The sequence below is a fragment of the Enoplosus armatus genome, chromosome 19 (genome assembly GCF_043641665.1).
Source record: "Enoplosus armatus isolate fEnoArm2 chromosome 19, fEnoArm2.hap1, whole genome shotgun sequence".
NCBI lineage: Eukaryota > Metazoa > Chordata > Actinopteri > Centrarchiformes > Enoplosidae > Enoplosus > Enoplosus armatus.
Genome location: NC_092198.1, coordinates 21128272 through 21154161, shown reverse-complemented (window position 1 = coordinate 21154161; position 25890 = coordinate 21128272). Strand labels below are relative to the sequence as shown.

The 25890-nt window shown below is 43.4% G+C and overlaps 2 protein-coding genes and 1 pseudogene across 2 annotated transcripts in view; 2 read left to right on the top strand and 1 right to left on the bottom strand.

Moving 5' to 3' along the window:
- Nucleotides 1–3429, bottom strand: part of rad51b (RAD51 paralog B) — a 31590-nt gene extending 28161 nt beyond the window's left edge. The window contains exons 1-3 of the mRNA XM_070926061.1: nucleotides 3346–3429; nucleotides 2629–2742; nucleotides 98–202 (exon numbers count right to left, since the gene is read on the bottom strand). Coding sequence (XP_070782162.1) covers nucleotides 98–202; nucleotides 2629–2742; nucleotides 3346–3429 — 303 coding nt within the window. The remainder of the gene's footprint in view (nucleotides 1–97; nucleotides 203–2628; nucleotides 2743–3345) is intronic.
- Nucleotides 3430–11394: 7965 nt separating this feature from the next.
- LOC139302666 (NLR family CARD domain-containing protein 3-like) lies at nucleotides 11395–14673 on the top strand (annotated as a pseudogene).
- A 1839-nt stretch (nucleotides 14674–16512) lies between these two features.
- Nucleotides 16513–24625, top strand: nus1 (NUS1 dehydrodolichyl diphosphate synthase subunit). Its single transcript, XM_070926013.1, has 5 exons — nucleotides 16513–16921; nucleotides 18188–18319; nucleotides 22784–22936; nucleotides 23514–23613; nucleotides 23832–24625. The coding sequence occupies exons 1-5, from the start codon at nucleotides 16522–16524 to the stop codon at nucleotides 23920–23922; spliced, it is 876 nt and encodes a 291-aa protein (XP_070782114.1). The 5' UTR covers nucleotides 16513–16521; the 3' UTR covers nucleotides 23923–24625.
- Nucleotides 24626–25890: the final 1265 nt, after the last annotated feature.

The following is a 25890-nucleotide window of genomic DNA, read 5'->3' as shown; positions in this document are numbered from 1 at the left end:
ATGTTAAACTGCTCATTAAAAATCAATTAGCAGGCCACATCTGGCTGATATCTGATATTTAACCTAACATGCTGCAGTGATTGTTTCTTTGGTGTACCTCTGTGATGGTCCCACAGGGCAGGCCTCCTCTCAGCAGTTTATCCAGAGCAGGCAGCGACGTGGAGAAACAGGAGTCTGCGCGTCTCTCCCACATCTCCAGAGCCTACCAAAACAGCAGTCTGCAGGCCTTCATTTTTGCTACATCAAGCCAGAGACATATTGTTTCCAAATAAGGTGCTCTTAAAAAGCAAAAGCCACATCGAACAGCGTGTGTCTGGATAACAGGGTAACGATACTAAACTATCACAAATCACAGCCCATGATAATCGTATCTATTCACTGCATTATGATGGGATATTAGCAAGCAAATGTGAGAGAGAGTCACTAACATACATATACACTACTCACAAAAAGTTAGGGATATTCGACTTTCGGGTGAAATTTATGGAAAATGTAAAAAGTTCATGCTACAGTGATATTATATCATGAAAGTAGGGCATTTAAGTAGAAGCATGCAATGGTAATTTCTTCATCTCATTCCTCATTTCTGCTCAATGTGAATCGACTTCATGTGAAAGCTGAATATCCCTAACTTTTTGTGAGTAGTGTATATATATGCCCTTATTCAAATGTCAAACAGCCATTAAGAGACAATTCTGTCACAAAGAAGAAGTTCAAGAGTTATTAAAATAAGAATAAACCTCTTTAGTCCAGTCCTGACACCATCCCCCACACCATCACCCACCAGCTCCAGCCCAACAGCCCCAACCCCCTCATCACACCTGGGGCTGAACTCTCACACCTCCTACCACCACAGCTGCCCCCCACAGCGCCCCCCACTCCTTCAGCATCGACACCTCTGTCTGTCCTTGAAAGAGATGTGAACAGACTCTTCAAGAGACAAAACCCGCGTAAAACTGATGGACCAGACTCCATCTCCCCATCCTGCCTGAAGCGCTGCGCCGATCAGCTGTCTCCGGTGTTCACGGACATCTTCAACACCTCACTGGAGACATGCCACGTGCCAGCCTGCTTCAAGGCCTCCACCATCATCCCCGTCCCCAAAAAACCAGGGCCCAAAGGATTAAATGACTACAGACCCGTCGCCCTGACCTCTGTGGTCATGAAATCATTTGAACGCCTGGTCCTGTCCCACCTCAAATCCATCACAGACTCTCTGCTGGACCCCCTGCAGTTCGCCTACAGAGCCAACAGGTCTGTAGACGACGCCGTCAACCTGGCTCTACACTTCATCCTCCAGCACCTGGACTCCGCAGGATCCTATGCCAGGATCCTGTTTGTGGACTTCAGCTCTGCCTTCAACAGCTCTTCTTCAGGACAAGCTCTCCCAGCTCAACGTGCCTGACCCCACCTGCAGGTGGATCACAGATTTCCTGTCTGACAGGAAGCAGCACGTGAAGCTGGGGAAACACGTCTCAGATTCGCGAACGATCAGCACCGGCTCCCCTCAAGGCTGCGTTCTTTCTCCACTACTCTTCTCCCTGTACACCAACAGCTGCACCTCCAGTCACCAGTCTGTCAAGCTCCTGAAGTTCGCGGACGACACCACCCTCATCGGACTCATCTCTGGTGAGGATGAGTCTGCCTACAGGTGGGAGATTGACCACCTGGTGACCTGGTGCAACAGCAACAACCTGGAGCTTAACGCTTCAAAGACAGTGGAGATGGTTGTTGACTTTAGGAAGAGCGCAGCCCCACCCGCCCCCATCACCCTGTGTGACTCTCCAGTGGACACTGTGGAGTCCTTCCGTTTCCTGGGCTCCATCATCAGCCAGGACCTCCGGTGGGAGCTGAACATCAGCTCCCTCATCAAGAAAGCCCAACAGAGGATGTACTTCCTGAGGCAGCTGAGGAAGTTTAACCTGCCACAAAAAGTGCTGGTTCACTTCTACACTGCCATCATAGAGTCCATCCTCACCTCCTCCATCACCGTCTGGTACGCTGCTGCCTCCACCAAGGACAGACGCAGACTGCAGCGTATCATCCGCTCTGCAGAGAGGGTGATCGGCTGCAACCTCCCATCTCTTCAGGACCTGTACTCCTCCAGGACCCTGAGGGGAGCAGGGAAGATCGCTGCCGACCCCTCCCACCCCGGACACCATCTGTTCGACCCCCTCCCCTCTGGCAGGAGGCTGCGGTCCATCAGGACCAAAACCTCCTGCCACAAAAACAGTTTCTTCCCCTCTGCAGTCAACCTGACAAACTCTCACTATACGTTATATTAACGTACATCACCCCTGTCCCCACTGCGTTACATTAACGCACCCACCCCCTACTGGACACTTTATCTGGACACTTTACTTTATTCTGGTCACTGCACTGTTGTTATTTATCTTATCTTATTTTCTATTTTTATTTTTATTCTTATTTTAGCTTTTATATTCTACTTATTTGTTATCAAAACAATAGCACCTTCAGACCACAGCAAATTCCTTGTAATGTATGTTACTTGGCAATAAACAGTTTCTGATTCTGATTCTGATTTATGACAAGAGAACGTACTGTGGTGTGAATGCCAGTGTATCCGTAATATACTGTAAGTGCATATACTGGAGTTACTGTACAAACCGTGGTAAATGGCGGTGCAATGGCTTTGCTCACTGACTGCAGTAGCGCTGAGGCCCCCTGGTAGCTCAGCCGTGCAGCATGCATCACTTCCACAGGAGCCAGAGACAACAGGTCCTGGGGGTCAATTAATCTGTCTCATTTTATCAGTGGCATAATATTCATGCATCTCAATAATGATACCATATCAATAATATGGTGGAAAGGATGTCCAACAGATTCCTTTCCCTCAGTGAGAATGTTGGATAAAGTCACAAATGGCAGAGAAATTGAGAGTTATTGTTAAAAGAAAACAAAATATAAAATATTATAGTGATGCTAATGTAAAGTAAGCTCACTGTAAAGTCACTAAACTTGCAAGGTTATTGAGGTAGTGCTCCGGATTTGTTATCTTATTTTATTATATTTAGCCATTTAGTTTAGTCATTCTTTTTTTAATGAGTGAGCAGCCCTACTTGGTGGTTCCATTTCCCAGGCTCTTTGCTACTTATGTTAGCTATTGCACACAAATAACAATCAGCAAGCCAAATCATTTACAAAAAGATGGAGCATGACACACCCACAGGTATTTGATGGTTGGGGACCATAGACTGTAGCTGTATTAGGGACCATTGAGGGCAGCTGTAGATGGTGTTTTTCCTCCCAAGTGCCACACGGGACAACAATGAGCCCTTCAGTGTGTTAGCCTTGATGTCTTTCTGGAATCTCTACCTTACTTACCTTGCAACTTTGTATTTGATGCCGTTTGAGTCGCTCGCATATTTCGTTTGAAACGCCACTTCGCTTCAGTGCTCTAGTCGCCATGTCAGCTTCTTTTTACCGTCCTCTTCTCTGAGTTAAGACTGCAAGAAGTGAAAAAGGGAACACTTCATTTTACAGGTCCACAAATTTCACGGTAAGTAGGTGTTGAGCACGGGTGCGCAGTCGTCCTTCCATTATGCGTATGGCATATTTATTGAAAATTGTAGATATTATCTACATTCTTTACACACCTTCTCACTTCGGCTCACTCCGAGCAACACTGGCGATGAACACTTCTAAGCGCGCACACGCAGGTGCGCACAATGTGATGACGTCACAACAGACCGTTCCACAATACATGGAGTAAGGGCGCTATCTTAAAGTAACACTTAACACCCCCACTCGCTCTTAGCTCCATGGGTTACCTGAAAATAACATGAACAAATAAGGCTTCTCTTTCACCTTAACAATATTAACACACTCCTTTTACACTCCTAAGTGCCAAACATGTCTTGTGCGAACCTTTTCAGCTTTAGCTTAGTTGCTGGCTTTGTCAGTACATCAGCAATCATCAACTCAGTAGGACAGTAATTTAACATAACCTTTCCATTAATTACAGTTTGTCTTAAGAAATGGTACTTAATGTCAATGTGCTTGCACCTTTGCCTGTTTACTGGGTTTTTGGCAAGGGCTATAGTACCTTGGTTGTCCTCGCACACCTTTGTTTGTGCATACTGGTACTTATCTATACCTCTGAGTAGCTGATCTAAATAGATACATTCCTGTATGGCTGAAGCTAAGGACATGTATTCTGCCTCACATGTAGATAGTGCTACTGTGGGTTGTTTCTTTGTCTTCCACGAGATCAGAGACCTTCCTTCACTTAGACTGACACAGTATCCTGTTGTACTTCGTCCATCTGATGCATCTGATGCCCAGTCAGCATCACTGTACACTCTTAAACCTAATGCCTCTGTGTCATTCCTCTTGAAGCATAACTCCTGTTCTGCTGTATCTTTAAGGTATCTGAACATGTGTTTTACTGTGTTCCAGTGTTCCACTGATGGTTCAGCAAAGTGCTGAGATAGTTTACTGACCACAAAACTTAAATCTGGTCGAGTGCCTGTGGACAAGTAGATTAAACTTCCCACTGCCTCCCTGTATTTTCTTGGCTCTTTCATTTTTTCAGCATCATCTGCATAGTCAAGTTTTGGCTCACGCGGGGTCTCTCTGGGTTTGCAATCTTGCATTTGAAACCTCTCAAGTATTTTGCCAATGTACCTCTTCTGTGACATTGTGACTTGACCTTCTGTTTGGTAAAAATCTATTCACAGGAAATGTTTTAATTTTACCTGGATCTTTCATTTTGAACCTTTCAGTGAGCATACTCTTTACACTTTTCAGTACACTTTCGCTGTTAGCTGCTATGATCACATCGTCAACCCATACAATCAAGATTACCTTTTCGTTGTGTTTTTCTCTGGAATACACACAGTGATCAGCAGGATTCTGTGCAAAACTGTTCTCACTCAAACATGTATGTAACAGAGCGTTCCAGTTTCTACCTGACTGCTTAAGGCCGTAGAGCGACTTATGCAACTGACATACAAGCTTTTCACCTGTTTTTGACTTTTTCTCATAGCCTTCAGGCTGGTCAACATAGATTTCACAATCGATAGGTGCATGCAGATAGGCTGTCTTAACATCCATTTGGTGTAAGATCAAGCCCTCCTGTGCTGCTTTTTGCGTGGCCACTCTCACAGTCGTCATATCAGCTGTGGGTGAAAATGTCTCTTCATAGTCAGTTCCTGGTTTTTGACTGTAGCCTTTTGCTACAAATTTTGCCTTGTATTTGTCTGATCCATCAATGTCGCTTTTACGCACGTAAACCCATCTGCCCCCCACTTTCTGTTTACCTGGTGGCAACTAGGTGAGGCTAAAAGTGTTGTTCTCCTCCAGAGATAGCATTTCCTCATCCATGGCATCCTTCCACTGCCTTGAATTTGTTGACTTTATGGCATCCTGCTAGGTTTGAGGAATGTCACATACTGCTCTGTAGCAGAAGTCCGTGCATGTTTGTATTTTGTCCTCTGTATCATCAGTCTCAAATTCCTGCAGATGAGCTGGTTTCCTTTTGGTTCTCTGTGGATACTTCCTGGTTGCAACTTCTGCGGTTTTACCTGGCTGCATGCATTCGGCCTTTTCAGGTAAAGTTTCAGGTTCACATGTCTGAATACCCTGATCTGATACATCCACATTTTCATCAGCATTTTCCTCATTGACATTCATGCTCGGATGTACATCCTGATAACCATGTTCCATGTGTGATTCAGATGTTTGTGTTTCCTTTTCTTTGACTGTCTTGGATGTGAATTTCACCAACCTGTGTTTTTGGACTCTCCCTGTGTCTGGGTAGTACACCAAATAAGCCGGGTTGTTTTTATCATAGCCAATGAAAACGCCTTGCTCACATCTGGAGTCTAGTTTCCCCTTTTCTTGCTTGTAAGCAAAACACTTTGATCCAAATTTCTGCAGTTTGGATATGTTTGGTTCTTTACCTGTAAACAGCTCATATGGTGTTTTCTTTGTGCGTCTGTTGTAACACTTGTTTCTGACATAAGCTGCTGTCTGCATAGCGTAGTTCCATAGTTTGTCTGGTAACTCGCTCTCTATCAGTAAGCATCTACTCATAGTACGCCAGCCTCTCTCTGCTGTGCCGTTTTGGTGAGGTGAATATGGTGCAGATGTCTCGTGTCTTATCCTGTTTTTAGTTAACAGTGCCTTCCCCATAAGGTGCTATATCTGCTAAGAACCTTTCTGTAGCTTGTACAGCATCACTTTTTGACTTTACAAAAATACACCAGCATGGTACCTGAATAGTCATCTGTAAATGACAGAGCAGGCAGCAAATGTGCATATCTGTGTCCCTCTATGCTCAGTGTTGACATGAGACCTGTTAAATCAGTGTGAACTAGTTCTAAGGGTTTCTTAGCCTTTCTGTCTGTCTCCCTATTTCTCGTCTGTGTGAATTTTCCCTGTGTACACACTTCACATAACTGAGCTGGTTTTGCTGCACCACCTTTTATCACCATGCCTTTCACTATACCTTGTAGCTTTTGTACATCTTCATAATTGCAGTGACCCACAATTTCATGCCAAGTTTGCATGTCATGACACCCCTTACATTTGTCAGTGTTTTCCATAACAGTTGGCAAGTAATATAGATTTCCAGTCTCATGGATGTCAAACCTGCTACCGTTCTTGGTAACCATGCGACTGTCTCCTTTCTTGAAAGTGATTGTCGCTCCTCTGTTTGTTGCTCTTGCCACTAAAAAGATGTCATGTGGGTATGAAGATATGTACAGAGCATCCCGCAGCTGTGCTCTGTGCTGTCGTTCAGTGCTGTTCCTCTCCGTTGTGCTATTCCAGTGCACTTGGTCCCGTCAGCTAACTCCACTAAATGGGTCTCGGGCCGGAATGAGTCATCAAAGCTGTCAAACTTACTGATGTTGTTCACAATATGAGATGTTGCTCCTGCATCAACCATGATGCCTTTCATTTTCACGTTGTCTCATGGTCTCTCATTCTTTGTGTGCTTAGCTTTGAAAAAATGGTCTTGGTCACTATTTTGCTCTTCTGCCACTTTTATAGCGCCATCTTGGTCCTTTTTCTTGCACAGGGACTCTTGGTGTGTATTACTTTTACAATAGCCACACCACACTTTTCTGAAGCACTTTCTAGCCTTGTGCCCTTTTAGTCCACACTTGTAACATGTCACGTTACGGTCTTCATCTTTTCTATTGTTAGCATGAGTCTTTGTGGGGCCTCGGCCTTGTCTCGCACTAGTTTTCATCACATTATCTGTAGTTTTTGTTGTTTTCATTTTCTCCACCTCTTCATAAACTCTTAGCCTTCTTTTAAAGTCTGTGAATGTAACGTTATCTTCGTTCTGCGTTACATGAAGGAATCTGGTAGCCCGCCAAGTATCATGGCTATAGTCAGCCCATCACTCATGGTCTCACCTGCATCTCTCAGGACTGTAATAATGTTCTCCGCCCGTATAAGATAGTCAGACTCTCGTTGTCCGCCATGCGTAGCTTGGTCAACGACATGTAGAGGTTTATCATCCGGGGCTTGCTTTTTCCAGAATAATGTTCTTTCAATATAAGAGCCTTCTTGCCATCATCAGCTGCTTCATGTCTTTTTAATGACAGGTCTTTATCATCTGTCAGTCTTATTAGCTCAGCATAGCAATCAGCATTTTTCTTTCTATCTTCTGCTAGCTGTTCTTGATTATTACTGGTGGGCTCATGTAAAATAGTCTCTATTAACTTCAGTGTGTGTAAGTAGCCGAGGAATCTTGTTTCCCAGAGGTAGTCAACTCGCTGACTACCTGAGCAGTAGTAAAGTGTAATGCTGAGCAGATCAGCCGAATAACTGGGTGGATGAGCGCGTCCCTCTACTTCGTGGTCATGCTTTTCATTCCTTTTTTCTTCTTCTTCGTGGGCGTGCTGTCACTGCTGCGCCCTGAGCAGATGACCATCTGAGGAAATACGGTATGTATTACGCAATAATCCTCACGGAAGTAAGACACGAAAAGCGAAGGGAGCGAGACAGGACACATCTCCTCCCCAGGCTTTCAACTGTGGATGCTAAAGACTCAAGTTCATAATGCTGCTTGGCGGATTGCCTGGACATGACTGGTCTTTTAGGACGTGTATTCTTCTCTGTATGCTCTTAGTCATATTTATGTTAATGAGCAAAATATATGCTTTTATTAAAATGTAAATTATTCTTATATTTAACAGAAAATTATTAAATGAACTTAAACTGACTCCGATGGCAGCGATACAGTATGTAATTGCACCAGATGGTTTTCTGATGGTAGTCTCCCAACGATCAAGATCTCAGGTCGCTCAGTTTCAGGGGTTGCCTCTGCAAACTGAAAGCTCTGATCTGAGTTTATGGCCGAGTGTTAACGAGGTGGGCTGAGTGATTGATCACCTGGTCTGATGCTTGCATGGGGGGAGGCACTGGGACAGCAGCAGGTGGTTGTGGTGCAGGAGAGGAAGTCACTGGAGCTGACATAAGCAAAGGAAAACGTTATTGAAGTGCAGTGATGTAGTTTCACAGTAGAAACAAGGAGCGTTATCATGTATGTTGGTATTTACAACATTCTCTATCAAGTAAATATTCACTACTTTAACTGGTTCAGCTTCTTAATAAACTGCCCCAAATGTCCTTAAACCCTGTGAGATGTTCCTTAAAGTTTTTTCCTCACTTCTTGGTTCAGTCAGTCGGTTCAATTTTAGGTCAGTTTTCCATCAGTTCCGGATCCGTTCTGGGAGCAGCTGATAGTACTGAAAACAAAGGGAGAATGTTGGGGACCAAGATACGTTAGGTTTTTATTTGTTTTTTTAAATTTTGGCCAAAAACCCCCAACACAAATTCAGCTTGATTTCCAGTTTTCTGTTCTTACTGACAAAACTAAAAAAAAATGTACCACTCCATATTTAGTTTTTGTTGGTGGGTGGGCCTTCAGCGCTTCCTTGCTTCTGATTGGCTAGTGTGCTCTATCAATTATTATATTAATTATATACATATGATTATATTTGCGCTGTACCCTTCAAAATAAGGGTTCTACCTCTTTGCCTTTAGATGGTGCACTGTCAACACAAAAATATATATATTGCGAAATATAAACAGACAGACAGACAGGGCTACGTTATGATCACAGACCATACTTGTATTGGTGGCTATGATTCAGTTTCATTTATATAGCGCCAAATCATACCAGAAGTTGTGTGGATGTTCTATGAGTCTGTGGTGGCCAGTGCTACCCTCTATGCTGTTGCATGCTGGGGTAGCAGGCTGAGGGTGGAGGACTCCAACAGACTCAATAAACTGATCCGCAAGGCCAGTGACGTTGTGGGGGTGGAGCTGGACTCTCTGACGGTGGTGTCAGAGAGGAGGATGCTGTCCAAGCTGCGGGTCATCTTGGACAATGTCTCACATCCACTCCATGACGTACTGGTCAGACACAAGAGCACCTTCAGTGGGAGACTCATTCCTCCCAAATGTACAACAGAGCGCCACAGGAAATCATTCCTGCCTGTGGCCATCAAACTGTTCAACTCCTCCCTGACTGAAGAAAGAGACTGGAAATCTGGACCTGCTTCCACACATACTACCTCACTATTATTTATTCTTTAAACGTTTTTCAGTGCAATACATATATAGTCATACACAACAGTACAATACATATATATATATATATATATATATATATATATATATATATATATATATATACATACATAATATACATTGTTGTTGTGTATATTTTTTACTTCTATTTTTCACTTAAATATTGTAAATGTGTATATTTTTATTTTCTATTTCTTATTTTTATATTTTGTACATACTTTTAGTCCTAAATTTATGCTACTTTCTACTCTTGAATGGGAGCACCAGTACTGTACAAGTTCCCCCGGGGATCAATAAAGTATTTCTGATTCTGATTCTGATTCTGAAGTTATATCAGGACTCTTTTCCTATGGAGCAGGTCTAGACCGTACTCTTTATAATATTATTACACAGACCCAACAGGTCCCACCATGAGCAAAAGGAAGAACTACCTTTAACAGGCAGAAACCTTGAACAGAACCGGACTGGTGGGCGGCCATCTGTCTTGAGTGGTTGGTTTGACAGAGAGAGAGATGGGGGGGGGGCATACAGAACAAGAGTTCTTTCAGGAGTGTTACATCTGCAGCCAGGGCCATGGCAGCCCCCCTCGAGGCACAGAGAGACACCACACCTCAGGTCTAGTTCAACACAGAACACTGAACCTGAACACATACAACATACTAAACTGAGCTGCTGTCCTCTTTAAGGTAGGGACCTTAAAAAGGCCCGTGCTGCACACAGTCCAGACGCCTCTGGGCACACAGGAGGTTTACACAGCGCGACACCTGCTGGTCATTTCTTGTAACTACCTTTGGCGTGCTTGCTGTCGGTTCTATGCCGTTGTTCTTCCTGATTATTAAGACTTTACTATCCACAGCACATTCTGAGGAAAACTTACTAAAGTGCTTTCATTTTCGAAACAGACATGATGCCTTATGGTCACTCAGCTGCACATGAACAGGCAACACAGACTTTATAATGCATGCACCAACAGTTTTTTTTATTGTCATCGTAGGTCATAAAACGTGCGGCACCTGTCAGTAAGAGCATAACAATAAATAATTATTAAATTATAAATCAATTTATTTAAGGCTATAGGGCATCATAAATTAATATCATTACCACCACCATTACTTTATATTTCTATATGGAACTTGCATTGTGCTACTGTATGTTCTCCCCTCCCTCCCCCTCTAAACCCGACTGGCCACTGTTGGGTCTCTGTAAATAATATTATAAAGAGTCTGGTCTAGAGCTGCCCTGTATGAAATGTGCCCTGGGATAACGTCTTTTATGATTTGGCGATATATGAATAAAATTGAATCATAGCCACCAATACAAAAGTGGTCTGTGTAACGTAGCCCTGTCTGTCTGTCTGTTTATGTTTCGCTATATGTGTTGACACGGGACTGCAAAGAATACAGACCAAATATAATTGATAGAGGACACTAGCCAATCAGAAGCAAGGAAACACTGACGGAAACAATGAGCCGTAACTTTGTGTTGTCAGTAAGACCAGAAAACAAGAAATCGAGCTGAATTTGTTTTTTGTTGTTGTTTTTTGTCCAAAATTAAAAAAAAAAAAAAAAACCCGGTCTGTTTCTGCCTGTGTCAAATGAATTGAAACCCCCCCCCACACAAACGCTTAAAACGTACCTTGGTCTCTCTCCGTCTCTAACTTTCACTTTCTTTCACTTTCACTTTCAGTATGTTTCATTGTCAGTTTGTCATGCGACTGAGATGAATGTTATCCATGCATGCTGTGGTGTTCGTGTGAAGGTGTGGGCTCTGCTATGAATCAGTGTGAGGAGACAGAGGAGGGAGTCCCTCTGTGTGGGGACCATGACACCCAGACCAAAGCTCAGGGGTGAGATGAGGATCTCTAACTGTCCATGACTCTTCTCCATGTCCATCTTGATTCACACTCAAAGCTGCATATGTGTTGTGTTGAAGCCCAGAGCACCAGCAGAGACCAGACTCCAGGACCTGAACCCAGCTGTGTGTCCATCAAGCCACCGGTCCACCTATTTAATTCAGAGATGAACACTGCAGAAGAAAGGTAAGAATTGAAACCAGATGAGTTTGTTATTCTGCCGCTCTCCTTCTGTCAAGTCATAAAACAAAAGGATCTCAGCTTTCATACTGTTTCAATGTTTTTTTTTCAAAGAGGAACATTCAGTATTGAAGGATGGATTTCTTAAAAATCTACAAGTAATACACTATTCAATTGATCAATTGAGAGAAAATGAATTGCCACCAATCTTGATATTAATCGTTCAAGTCATTTATCAATCTAAAAGTGTTGATCACTCTCTGGTTCCATCTTCTCACCATTGTAACTGTGAGTTCTGGACCATATGAAGACTGGAAACTTGTGATGAAGATCTTTCAGTCAAAACAAGTTTTCAGTTATTTAAAAATCTGATCAAAACAAAGAATCAATAATGAAAATATTTGTTAGTTGCAGCTGTAATTAGTGCAAGACAATATCAAATGCACTTCACACAAAAAAAACATGATGTGGCAATTTGAAAAATAACTGATCAGTTTCAGAACCAAGCCATCTGCAAAAAGCAGAGATGCAGACATTTTGCACTACCTCAGTGACCTACCCCAGAGAAATAGGCAAGTCTTTCCCCGAGCCTTTCAGATCTACATACTCTATGGAGGATGTGTCAGTCAGATTCAGGAGTTGTTCAAAGTGTTCCTTCCACGACAAAATCCTCAGTTCGGGTCAACTGTTCTCCCACCTTGCCAGGCTATACTCTGCCCTTCTGAATCATCTGCGGTTAGACAAAACCTCTTTGAGGCACACTGAAAGTCCTTCTCCATGGCCTCCCTGAATTCCTCTTGAGTTTTTGCTTTTGTGGCCACAGAAGCTGCAGTCCTTCTGGCCTCCCAATACCTATCTACAGCTTTACGAGTCTTGTACGAGTCCCAGCCAAGCCTGAAAGGAGTCCATTGGGCCAACCAAGCCCAAAAGCATTCTTTCTTCATCTGCAAGTCCTCCTACACCACTGGTATCCACCAACAGGCTCTTTGGTTGCACCATAGAAGATGCTTCAATTCCCTAGAACCAGCTTTCATATTCTGGAGTCAGCAAGGCAAGGCAACCAACCCTTACATCCGGCTTGCAAGTGGTTTGGCCCATAAGCGGCAGCCCCATGTCATCTTTTACAGCTGACCCACACTGAGCCTTCCAAGTCTGGCTCCAGGGGCCTCCCTAATCTGGGCGAGGCAGGATGCATCCGAAGTCTCGCTTCATAAGGGTGCTGTAATCACTCATAGTGTGATCCCTCACCTGGAACCAATTTGCCTTGGGTGGTCCTACCAGAAGGTATTGCCTTTCACAAGGTCAGGCAAGTTTATTTGTATAGCACCTTTCAACAACAAGGTAATTCGAAGTGCTCTACATAGGACAGAAATGCATTTAGAAAAGATATAAAAAAAAACACAAGGCAATAGAAAAGAAAAAGAAAATATAGGAGAAAAATAATCTAAAATAGAATAGGACAAATCAACCAGCAGAATAAAAATTACAGTGCAGCGCAAGATATCAATGAATAGTACTAGGTTTAACTTAATAAAATGCAGGGGCAAACAGAAACGTTTTCAGACTTGATCTGAGAGGTCTGGACGGTTCATAGCAGAGTAGCTTTAAACTTTGTTGTTGTTGTGTTGTTGTCATCAATGGTTGAACACAAAGTATTGCTTATTTTTCCTGATTGGGGAGCTGTAATTAAGCGTCATAATTGAAGGTAAGAAAATACATGATGTGATTTTTAAGTTTTTGCAAATCTGCTGAAGTGACAAGATATATCTTTTTGTTTCTTTCCTTTTCTATCTATCAGCACCAGCTTTAGTACAAAGACACAGAACGTTTTTTCCAGGCAATTTGGACAATCAACAATTCAGTTCAATTTAGTTTTTTCCACAGAGTTCAGCAGCACCCCGGTGGTCAGTCTGTCCAGCAGCATCCAACAGACCTGGACTCCATATTTAGGGTGTGTAAATGTCCAACAACAACTTTTACTTTTACTTCAACTGCAAATGAAATGAAAACATCATTAAAATTGTAGGTCCTTTCCTTTCCAGCATCTTGAGGAAAACATTGTCACTTTTGTAAAGAAGGAGCTGAAGAAGTTCCAGAAGGTTCTGAGTTCAGATTACCCAGAATGCTCAGAGAGGCAGAGTGAGGATGAGCAGTTGGTGGATGATGAGGAGGAAGAGCAGAGGAGGAGCAGCAGAGAGGCATTTCTAAAGATCACACTGCACCACCTGAGGAGAATGAAGCAGGAGGAGCTAGCTGACCATCTGCAGAGCAGTAAGAGGATTTTACACACTTAACTGAGCTCACATTGACACTAACATCCACTCACCTATCTTATTTGTTGTTTCATTCAGGAACTGTGGCTGCAGTTTGTCAACATCGACTCAAATCTAACCTGAAGAAGAAGTTTCAGTGTGTATTTGAGGGGAAACCCAACCCTTCTGAATCAGATCTACACAGAGCTCTACATCACAGAGGGAGTGACTGCAGAGGTCAATGATGAACATGAGATCAGACAGATCGAAACAGCATCCAGGAAACCAGACAGACCTGAAACAACAATCAGATGTGAAGACATCTTTAAACCCTCACCTGGGAGAGATGAACCAATCAGAACACTGATGACAAAGGGAGCGGCTGGCATTGGGAAAACAGTCTTAACACAGAAGTTCACTCTAGACTGGTCTGAAGACAAAGCCAACCAGGACATACAGTTCACATTTCCATTCACTTTCAGAGAGCTGAATGTGCTGAAAGAGAAGGAGTTCAGTTTGGTGGAACTTGTTCATCACTTCTTTACAGAAACCAAAGAAGCAGGAATCTGCAGGTTTGAAGAGTTCCAGGTTGTGTTCATCTTTGACGGTCTTGATGAGTGTCGACTTCCTCTGGACTTCCGTAACAATGAGATCCTGACTGATGTTACAGAGTCCGCCTCAGTGGATGTGCTGCTGACAAACCTCATCAGGGGGAAACTGCTTCCCTCTGCTCGCTTCTGGATAACTATACGACCTGCAGCAGCCAGTCAGATCCCTGCTGATTGTGTTGACAGGGAGCCAGTGCAGCGAAGCTAATACAGGAGAAATATGATCTCTTTCGTAAAATAGTTTAATTGAATCTCTCTGAGGCCTCCTCTCTTAGCTTTATGTCTCAGAATGAATTAGTGTATAAATGTTCTCAAGTCTCTTATTGTCCACTAAAGTCACATCTTCCTGTATTGTGTTTTAAATAACGTGCTGTTTGGCCCTGTGTCAATCTGGATGTTACTGTCCTGCCTTTTCCTGTACTTCTCATATCTCAGACTTTTCTTTGAATTCTTTAAAACCATCGCCCCATTCTCTCTGCTTCTGCCACCTTTCCTTCAGTCTGTGCTTAATTACACTGTTCCTCTCTGTCTTACCGAAGGAAATTGATAAACCATCAATCTTTTCCCAGCGTTAACGTTAAACTCTGGAGCCATGAATGCTATTTCAATTTTAGTGATTTAATTATTTGAAGCATCTATATAGATATATAGTATATAACTGTGGCACTATTATCTTTGTTCTTCTTTTCAGTTAATCCATGGTTGTATTGCTGGTAAAGGTACAGTTGGACTCATGTTCATTTGAGATATTCCTAGTTCAGTTGCTTTCTGTGTACCCGTCCATCCAAAGCTTTATGTTTCCTTCCTCTCCTTTTCCCAGCTAGTAATGAATGGGTCTTGTGTTGGATGGTCTTGAACATGACCCTGTAAGTTAACCAAGCAATTCACTGAAAGCTGTACTGTATCCTTCTTAGTTGTAATGCTGACGTTGGAGTTGTTCTAAAGGCACCTGAACATGATCTCATAGCCTGATTTTGAATGTGATCTCACCAAATCTACCAGAGATGTATTTGCTGCAAATCCAAACCACACACCCATAATCTAACATCGATCTAATTAAGCGCGGCTCTTTCTGCCACACATTCACTTCCAACCAGACATCCCATCACATGTGACACTTTATTCCACAGCCTGAGGTATTCTATCGTCGAATCACAACCCTAAAAAATGTTTTACCCGCTCCAATTCTTGATTAAAGAATTTTATTTTTTAAATGAATAGTAATTTTCTGTCTTTAAAAACATTGTTTTTGTTTTGTCCACAGAAAATCTAAAAACCCCACTTAAATGACCACTACCCAACTTTCCCAATAGCTTCTTGTAATGTCTTTGCAATAAAGTCCACATTGTTTCCTCTTTTCCAACCGGTCTCACCGTCTGCAAAGAATCAGAATCAGAATCAGAAACTGTTTATTGCCAAGTAACATACATTATAAGGAATTTGCTGTGGTCTGAAGGTGCTATTGTTTTGATAACAAATAAGTAGAATATAAAAGCTAAAATAAGAATAAGAATAAAAATAAAAATAAGATAAGATAAATAACAACAGTGCAGTGACCAGAATAAAGTAAAGTGTCCAGGTAAAGTGTCCAGTAGGGGGTGGGTGCGTTAATGTAACGCAGGGGGGACAGGGGTGATGTACGTTAATATAACGTATAAGTAGTGTTTGTGTTCGGGGGGGGGGGGGGGGGGGTCAATGTAAGTTCGAGAGAATAAGAGAAATTGTATATGTTTTTATACATGTATAAATGTCTATGTTTCGGTTCATTTGGAGACATGAAACAGGCTCGTCGTTTGTGGCCTGGTTTGACACTTGTCAAGGCGGCTATAGCACTGCGTCACTCTTGTCTTGTCCAATCAGCGAGCTACGTGTATCACGCTGCGGGTTCACAGGTCAGGGGTTGCCAAGGAGAGAGGAAGATGGCGGCAGGCAGGCTGGGCTGTTGGCGGCGCTAAATCAGATTTAGCAGGCAGATAATACGAACGAGTACAGCGCCTGTGCTGCAGATTTTCCCCTCTGCTCTTTAAAACGATACTCCGAAGGAACAAGGACAGTAATGGCGCTGCTCTACGGCTTGTTATGGCGGCTCTTGCTGGTTCTGGTCCACGTCAACAGAGCGCTCATCTCCTGGCTCCGTGTCCGGCTTCGCAGCTGGAAGGGCCGGCTGTGGGAGCGGGCGATGGCCGCTCTGCTACTGCCTTTAGCCCTGGCCGGGTTGTCGGACCACCAGAAGAAGTTAAATCACAACCCCGATGCTAACGCCAACCCGCTTACCGCAAACCGCACCGCCAGCCGCCGCTCACGGTGGCTGTCTGACGGCAGGTCTCTGGAGAAGCTGCCGGTCCACATCGGCCTTTTGGTAGCAGAAGAAGAGCCCAGCTACACGGACATAGCGAACCTGGTGGTCTGGTGTATGGCTGTCGGCATATCTTACGTCAGCGTCTATGATAACCAAGGTAAAGATTTTACACTTACACATGACTGTGCTGCTAATGTTTGCGCGGACAGACTCGACCCTCGGTGTCAGCCGGTTGTCTGGCCGAGTGAAGGAGCACCGCTATTTAATTTACCTTTCTACAGTGATACATCTAACTTCACGTTACTGAGCGCGTTGTTTCTGCTGCTAAACCACTCTCTAATGTTCCCACTAAGCCTCTCTAAAACAGGTACGCATATCATAAAGGTTAGAAGACCCCCATAAGAGAAGGAAAATGTGGGTTCCCATCATCAGCCCCCAGTGCCTTTTTTAGTAAATAAACCCAGAGTCTTACAGTAAATTCTGAAAATGACTAAACATGCAAAGTGTGCGTAACTGCAATTACAAGTTCCCCTTCACGGGACAGTCTACGGCACTGTTTGAGTGTACACGTCAAAACTCCACAATAGTTTTCTTATCTCATCATTTTCAGATACCCCTTTGTGTTTTGATTAGTTGGATTCGATACGTTTGTGTGCCTTTCATAACGTTTCGTAACTCATCGGACCACAATTTATACAAGTGGGAGAAGTGATCCTCCCTCCCCGCTATGAAAACGATCCACCAACCGGCCACCTCCTCATTGCAGTAATGTCATGTGACTGGAGGGGTTATATTAGTTTGTTCCACGTTATGTGCCTCAGCTACAGTTACGCAGAGACTGTGCTCCTCTTTTTCCAGTCCGACGAAAACAAGAAATGCCTAAATGAGACTGTTTCATTCAGGCTAGCTTGTTGAACGTCTGGTATTTGTTATTTGGGTCTAAATGATTGTCCTGGTTAAATAATGGGACCCAGGGTGAGCTCATTCAAAAGCAACTTCATCCCACTTGAAAGAGCTGGAGTTTATAATGTGATCAAGTGATTCAAATTGGTCGTGTGAAAGCCCCATTTTATTACTTCCTGCTCTGTGAGTACCTAGATCTCTTCTTGTGAAAGCTCACCCCGCTGAATTATGTAATATGGTCCTGTTTCAGTCTTCTCCTTTCCCAGCTGATGCATCTCTCCCAGTGGAGCCATTTTTTGAATATGTGACGGCTGGAGTTGATTCTGATCAAAACAGCAATAAGATGACGTTAGAGTCATCTTTTGAAATGTAGAAAATATTTCCCGAGCTGTAACGTTTCATGGTCCCCTTGTAGCCTGTTGCTGCTCTCTCCTCCAGCATCCAGCGTCTGTCTGTTTCTTTTTTTAAATTTTATTCAGGATTGAATGCTTGTCATCCTCATGTCTCTCTCTTCCCCCAGGTATTTTTCGGAAGAACAACTCCCGTCTGCTGGAGGAGATAGTAAGGCAGCAGCAGGACTTGCTGGGCGTAGACGGGTCCAAATACAGCGTGGAGTTCCTGAGCAACGGCAGCGAGAAACACCAGCACCACGGTAAGGTTGTGGCACAGCTGACTCCACTGTTATTTCGGCATAATCAGTTACAGTCGACTTTCTCCACTCAACTGATCTCTTAAATGTCATGTGAAGGAGAAACCTGGTTCTCCCATGCTGGAGTTTTTTTTGGGCGTGTGTCCATATAACCGTGTTTCTAATCAGCTTTTTACAAATTCACATAAGAAAAGACTGCATACAGGGTAAGTAGCAGTGGAGCGGCCTTCTCTATAAGATCATTACATGGAGCAATGCATCCTCATCTTTAAAATAACTCCACAGTCTGACTGAAACTGAAACTAACACACACACACACACACACACACACACACACACACACAACGTCTTCTATCACTGCTGCAGTTAAAATAAGTAAGCTGGGGTTCCAAAATAGAGTTGGGGGAGGAATGTGATTACTGAGCGGCTAAGGGGAAACAGATTTACAGGAACCTGGTTACTACTGTGCCGATGAACACTTAAACTGACTAACAGAGTATTGTTGCTCATAATGTATTGGGGGAGGCACTGCTTGGAACATAAGAAGTCAAAGTTAAGTTTGGGCTGTCGTGTAGTTGCGGTTATATTCTGACACTGTCGAGTTTGTCGGAAAATAATTTGTCTGGGTTTCTATCGGTGTTTGGCCCGAACCAAAACATTTAGCAGGACTTTTTGAACTTTGCAAAAAGTTCAAAACACAGCACATTTAAACCAATTGAATGAAAATTGTTTACCTGTTGCTCAGCTGTGTTGTAAAACTTGGACGCGGAAGCTTCATTTCCCCATCTCTCGTCTCACTGAAAGCTCATGTATAAGAACTTTAAGGGTGGTTGCTTGGTATAGAGAGCTGAACCCCAAGCTGCAACGTGATGCTGAGGTTTTCTGACCATAGGTCAAGCTAAAGGGATGTCTGTTGTCGCACTAGCTGGTTACAACGCCGACACACAAAACTTCCAAAAACATTTACAGAGCAAAGTGCAAACCTGAATAATTGGCTGATGTCGTCGCTATCCGCTCGACATCATCTCCTTCTCTTTGGATTAACTGAGCTCAAAGCTTTCTCCTTTTTTAACAAACATATATTTTGAGTGGAAGGAGAAGGACATAATGACAAACATGGAGGTTGTATTCACAAACGGCAGGCTGAGATTTCCCTGTCCACTGTCTTTCTGTTGGATGAACACCAGGACAGGAGTATTGCTTTCCTCTGCGTGGTGTTGGACTAGTTTCCAGGCTATTCTTCCAGGACACGGAGGGCGGAACCTGACACTGCCAGCCAGCCCACAGAAACCCACATCCACAGGTTTCTATTTCAAACTACTTAAGTACAATCGGAGCCCTAAAACGGTACCTATCAGGATTGTTTGTCAGTTATTCATCAAGGTAGTTTTATGGGAGCTTGAAAGATCCCAGACCGAGGATGCTTCAAACGCACAAAACCTTCAAAAATCAAATCTTTCTGCGCACGAAATCGGCGAGGCTCAATTAAAGGGAATAAAAACTGTTCTCTGTACAGTAGAAAATAACAAGAAAGTACAGTTGTATTCCACTTGCACGTGGTCTCTGTGTGGGAAGCAGGTAAGCAGTAAATCACAGCGAGCTGGAAATGAGTTCTGAGGCCGCCGGGCAGAACTGGATCTGACTCCAACACAATAGAGAGTTTGTCTCTGTCAGTCAGATCTGATCTCCCCAAGCTGCGGAACAGGTGCCACCAGTTAGTCCTCTGCCGGCTGAGGCATGTCGGTTCTTGTGGTTTCTGTCCACTTCCTATAGGCTGGAGCTCCAGTGTTTCCTGTATATAGAATTAATTTGGGTGAGGGTACGCAGGTTCTGAAAGTTATCCGGAATGGAGCGCTCATTAGTTTTATTTCAATACAAATCACAATTACATACAAACAAACACACCCCATTGTTCTTTGTGTTCTCTCTTGAAAATAATATTTGACTGACTGTGAATGACATGTTTTTTGATAACACTGGTCAACACCAAATTTATTGTTTAAGTTTTTTTAGCTGATTTAGGATAATTTTGATGTGCTGAATCCAAAAATCACATTGGTTTTGCTCAATCAGGTCAACTTTATGAACTAAGCTACATATTTGTTTTTTGACGTTTTTGTTTACATGTACGGGTATTTTCACGTCATATGATGCAAAATTATTTTATATTTCTTGCAATAAATGAATTCTGAAGATTTTGCATGTGCCAACTTATGACTAATTGGTTTTTTTTATATTACAAATGAATGAAATGGCTTCGACTAGAAGATCTTGCAAAAATAAGCCTGACGTATTCTGCTACATCTGCGGTGAATACACCATTGTTCCTAACAGGAATCTAGTCACAAGTTTCATAAAGCGTGCTTACCATGCTTATTTTGGTATTAAACTTGGTGACCAGGATAAAGCTTGGGCGCCACACATGGTATGCAAGTCATGGAGTCATGAACAAGGATGGTGGCTGCTTCACTTACTTGTGCCATGCTTTTCCAGGATTAACCATAGAGAAGTTGAAAGCTGGCATCTTTGATGGTCCTAAAATCCGTCAGCTCATCAGAGATCCTGAGTTTGAAAACTCAATGAACGAAGTGGAACTGGAAGCATGGAAGGCTTTTGTTCTGGTCGTGAAGAACTTTCTTGGCAACAACAAGGCCAGGAACTATGCAGAACTTGTCACCAATATGCTGACTGCTTTCAGAAACCTTGGATGCAACATGAGCATCAAAATGCATTACTTATTCTCACATATGGATCGGTTTCCTGAGAATCTGGGATCAATGAGTGATGAGCAGGGGGAGAGATTCCATCAGGACATAAAAGAGATGGAGACCAGGTATCAGGGACGCTGGGATGCAGTCATGATGGCTGATTACTGTTGGACTCTGAAGAGAGACATCCCTGCTGCTGAGCATTCGAGGGCTTCGAAGAAACAGAAGTTCATGCCCTGAATTTTGCACAATGACGACGTAACGTTCAATTTACATGTACTTACCTTTATCAATGTCTATTATTCAATTTACAGAAATTGAAGTTTGTAACATTTAATTAATACATTCTGTTAGAAAACAATTTTTTTCTCCTAAAACCTTTTTTGGATGAGAAATATTAACGAAAATCAACTGATAATCTCACAAAAATGTAATCAATTTAGTCAGAAGATCTGATTTTTCAAAATCAAATTAGCCTAAAAACCTGACCTGATTGAGAAAAATGGATGTCATTTTTGGATTCAGCAGTGCAAAATGGTCCTAATTCAGTTGAAAAAACATAGACAACTTACAAAATTCTTTTTTTGGTAACCCAGTGTAATGCAACTGGATTACAGTTCACTAACCCACAGTCCACATCTGTTATGTTATGTTATCTAATCAATCCAAAGTCAAACACAAACATAACTGACTTACCTAAACGGATGAATTATATGAAATGAGTTCCTTTCATTTGTAAAATATTATTTATTTAATAACATTAACCTTTTAAATGATGGGTGCATTTGGACTCTTCCATTCTCTAAGGACCAGCCAAATCCTTGACACAGGACCCATCCATGATGTGTCTGCCTGTATATGATTCAGTCCAGGTACATAAGAGAAACCACACAATATACTTCATCCAGGGCACTTTGGAACACAAATCCCCAGGGCCACTTCCATATACATTAGTTCAGTGTTTCATCACAGAGCAGACCCACTTTTACAAGTTTGTAATAAACTTCTATGAATGGCCTCATAACTGGCCTCATAACATTCTTCTCCTTCTTGCCTCTCTGATATATTTTCCATTGTTAGATATAGTATGAGCCCACGTTTCTTTATCTGTCCTCCTTCAGGTCCCTTTGCCACGTTAGCCGTAGATTCTTCCACTTATTTCGGATTATATCACACAACATTTTGTAACATTTTGGATGCAGACTGCATAGAGTCAGGAAGTGCAAAATACCTGTTAAACAGCGAAGGGGCATTTACTTGACACACGGCATCTGAGCTGCCTGTTTCTCCTAATGCTGTTGGACCCAGCCTCCCTTAAAAGATCAACACGGCTCAGTGTTATTCATGTAGTCGGAGCTTGAGCTCATATTTCTTCTATTGGTACTGATTTAGCTTCATTTGATATAACTGAAGAGGCACATTTCTCATATTTATTCCAAATCGCACAAGAATGTGGAATACACAAATAAACGAGTGCCTAGAGCACCCTGACCCAGGGACGAGCAAAACACACCAACCCATTTAAAGTGTTAGTGTTTGAAACTGAACTTGTCCATGGAACTGCAGGGCGGTCGGTCTCACGTTTAAAGATGCAGAACCATCTTCCCTGTGAAGGTACATCATGCTCAAAGTTTCAGTTGTGGGCAGTGGAAGGTGATCATGCTTTGTGTGTCTGTGTGTCTGTGTCTGTGTGTGTGTGTGTGTGTGTGTGTGTGTGTGTGTGTGTGTGTCTGTGTGTGTGTGTGTGTGTGTGTGTCAGTGGTTTCCTGCAGGCCCACAGTCAAAGTGTTGTCTCCAGAGGACGGGAAGCAGAGCATTGTCCAGGCAGCGCAGAAGCTCTGCCGCTCGGTGGAGAACAAAGAGAGGAGCTCCAAAGACATCAGTGTCTCCATGCTGGACATCCTGCTCAGAGGTACCAGTTTGTGACGGTGTGCATATGTGTGTGTTGTCAGTGGTGAACACAAGGCATGCTGCGTCACAGCTGCTCTAATGTCACAAAGCCAAAGAAACTGTGATATTACCATGTCAGGCATGTATGCTGCTGGGGTGTGGGCACATTAGTGTAATCAGGGGTTGTGCATCTGGCTGCAGCAACTTCATAACAAAGTAACTTGCATTTTGAATTCGGCCACCTAAATTATGTCCTCACAGTGTGAGACATCCACATTTCTGGATTATTCAAACTTTCGCATCCCATCCGCACATTACTGATGGGCACTTTTGGTGGGCTGTGTACCACTCTGGTGATATATTGCAAGGGGTGTGTGCCACGCTGATGTCATGTCGCAGATGAGCACGGACCATTAACGATCACCCATGTTCACATTTTGTGTCATTTCTGCAGTCGTATTATTGAATAACAATAATAATGACTCGTATTACTGAATAATAATACATACCGTTGAATAATAATACGAGTGTTTGAAGTCACAGTGTTAAGTGTTCACATGCTGATGACATGCTGCCGCTCTTTGTGTGCTTCGTTTCAGAGTCCAAGAACATTCCAGACCCTGAGCTGGTGGTGAAGTTTGGTCCTGTGGACAGCACACTGGGCTTCCTGCCCTGGCACATCAGACTCACTGAATTCATGTAAGCAACTGTCTGTCTGTCTGTCTGTCTTTGTGTTCAGGCTTGTCGGTTATATATAAGAATAATAAGAATTGTAAATTGGGCCTGAGTGTGCGTACACCAGCAGAAGGTTCAGGCGTCATTATGAAACAGCCCCTCAACATGACCAGTAGATGTCACTGTGTGTTTTTCTCCGTTCCCTCGTGTGCAGTTTGACATGGCCTGCTCTGTGTCCACAGCTCCCTGCCGTCCCACAGAAACGTGTCCTATGAGGACTTGTTGGGTGCCCTACAGCAGTACGGCGCCTGTGAGCAGCGGCTTGGCCAGTGACGCGCAGGCCGCCATCACGTTCTTCAGACAGGAAGAAGTGCGGCGCTCGCAGTCGGAGGAGACTTTGGACAGGCGGTGACCCCTCCATGCCGTGCCGTGTCCCCCACTACTCCTCTCGACAACTCTGTCCATCTCCTGGATCTCTAACAGACTTAGACAACTCAAAGACAGGGGGAACCAAGGAGACTTAGCCAGCCAGCTCACTTCCTGCCACTAGCTCTTGTCTTATAATAAACTCACATTCCAGGACTTCTGGAAAATGCTCTCCAAGCCGTCAGAGACGCACTCTGACAGGAGAAGACTGCGTGTTCTGTCCTCTCGGACCCTCTGGCTCACTGTTTGTCATTCAGTCACCAGCTGCTGTTTACTGCTGAAGAAGAAGAAAATGACTTGCCTTCACTCAGCAGATAACAAAGAAGAAACAAGGCTTTGTGCCCGTTCTCATGAGGCATCCCGGGGAAAGGCCGCTGCATTTTAAGGAGAAGCCCAGCGACCAACGACACATGAGTTGAACCGCAGAAGTTGAGCTTAGGGACAGAGTGATTATAATAATAAGTGTAAATATGAGAAATCCATGTGGCTCTGTGTCCGTCCCTGTGGCCTCCATCTTGCAGTCATGTGTTCATGTATGTTGTTGCTACAGAGGTTTGTTTGATGGCTCCTGTTAGACTGACCAAGCTCTGAAATAAAGACATGCACTGTCTGTCTGTCTGTCTGTCTGTCTGTATGTGTGTGTGTCTCTTGACAGCTCTTATACAAAAGTCCCCACCCCCCCCAAAACAGCTTAGCCATCTCCATCTGCCCATGCAGACCAGGAGACGATGAATGGTGAAAGTCCACAGAAAGCTAGTAAGTGGAGTTTGAGTTTAGATTATTGATTTTTTTTTTCTTACTACTATTTCTACTCCACTTGGGTCTTACTTTCATAGATTCCAAACGGCAGTAACAACAACTTCATCCTCACCAAGTCACTAACAGATCTGGGAACACATCTAGCGACATCACTAAAAACAAGTCTTGACGGGTCAAGAAACACGAGCAGACGGTTTGGAAACAAACTGACCCACCTTCTACTTAGACTCATGCCTGCCATGTCTGACTGGCTCTGCCCACACGGCATTATTATTACTGATAGAAATTAGGTTTTATTGTACCTCATGGGCACATTTCTCTCACCTCTATGACCTGCTCATAGTGATGGCTCCCAGTCTTGAAGTCTGCACTTGAAGCGTCCATACTAAAAAAAATAAATAACAAGCTGGTTCAAACACTGGTACTTATGTCTCATGATCACTATATGGCAGTCAGTTGTCTGGGTGAGAACTATAAATCCCTTAGATGAATGCACACCGCACGTGGTAGAAATGCCAGACCTGTAGCATCAGACCTGTAACACCTGACCTGCAATGCCTGACCTGTAACACCTGACCTGCAACACCATACCTGTAACATCAGACCGGTAACCTGTAACACCAGACCTGTTACTCAGACCTCACACCTGGAGAGAAACACCTCCAGGTGTGAGCAGGCAGACGACCCTGTGGCAGAAACCACTAAACAAAATGAGGACCTGGCAGCTTTTATTCCACCCTCTGAACCAGATTTTCTATCAGTCTTTGATTTCTTTTGTCCTCTCCTGATATCTCCAGAGGGCTGGCTGTGTCCTTGGGTTGAGAGACGGGTGTGACAGGTCATTATGTTGGTACTGGGGGCAGCTGGAGGCAGTGCAGGCCCCCCTGAGGGACAAAAAAAAACGTATTACTTAATATTTAGTTATCGAGTTTGCTCAATAAATACATTTTTTTTAAAAGCCCTTTAGGGGGGCGTGGACTCATCCAGGATGTGGCCCAGTAAGTGATGAAACATGAGGTAAGGCCTGATAGTGAAGGGCTGCAGACGACCGGTCTGAGTTAGACGCTGATACTGGTCACACATCCTCATGTATTACGTCTTCATCCCAGGAGGAGG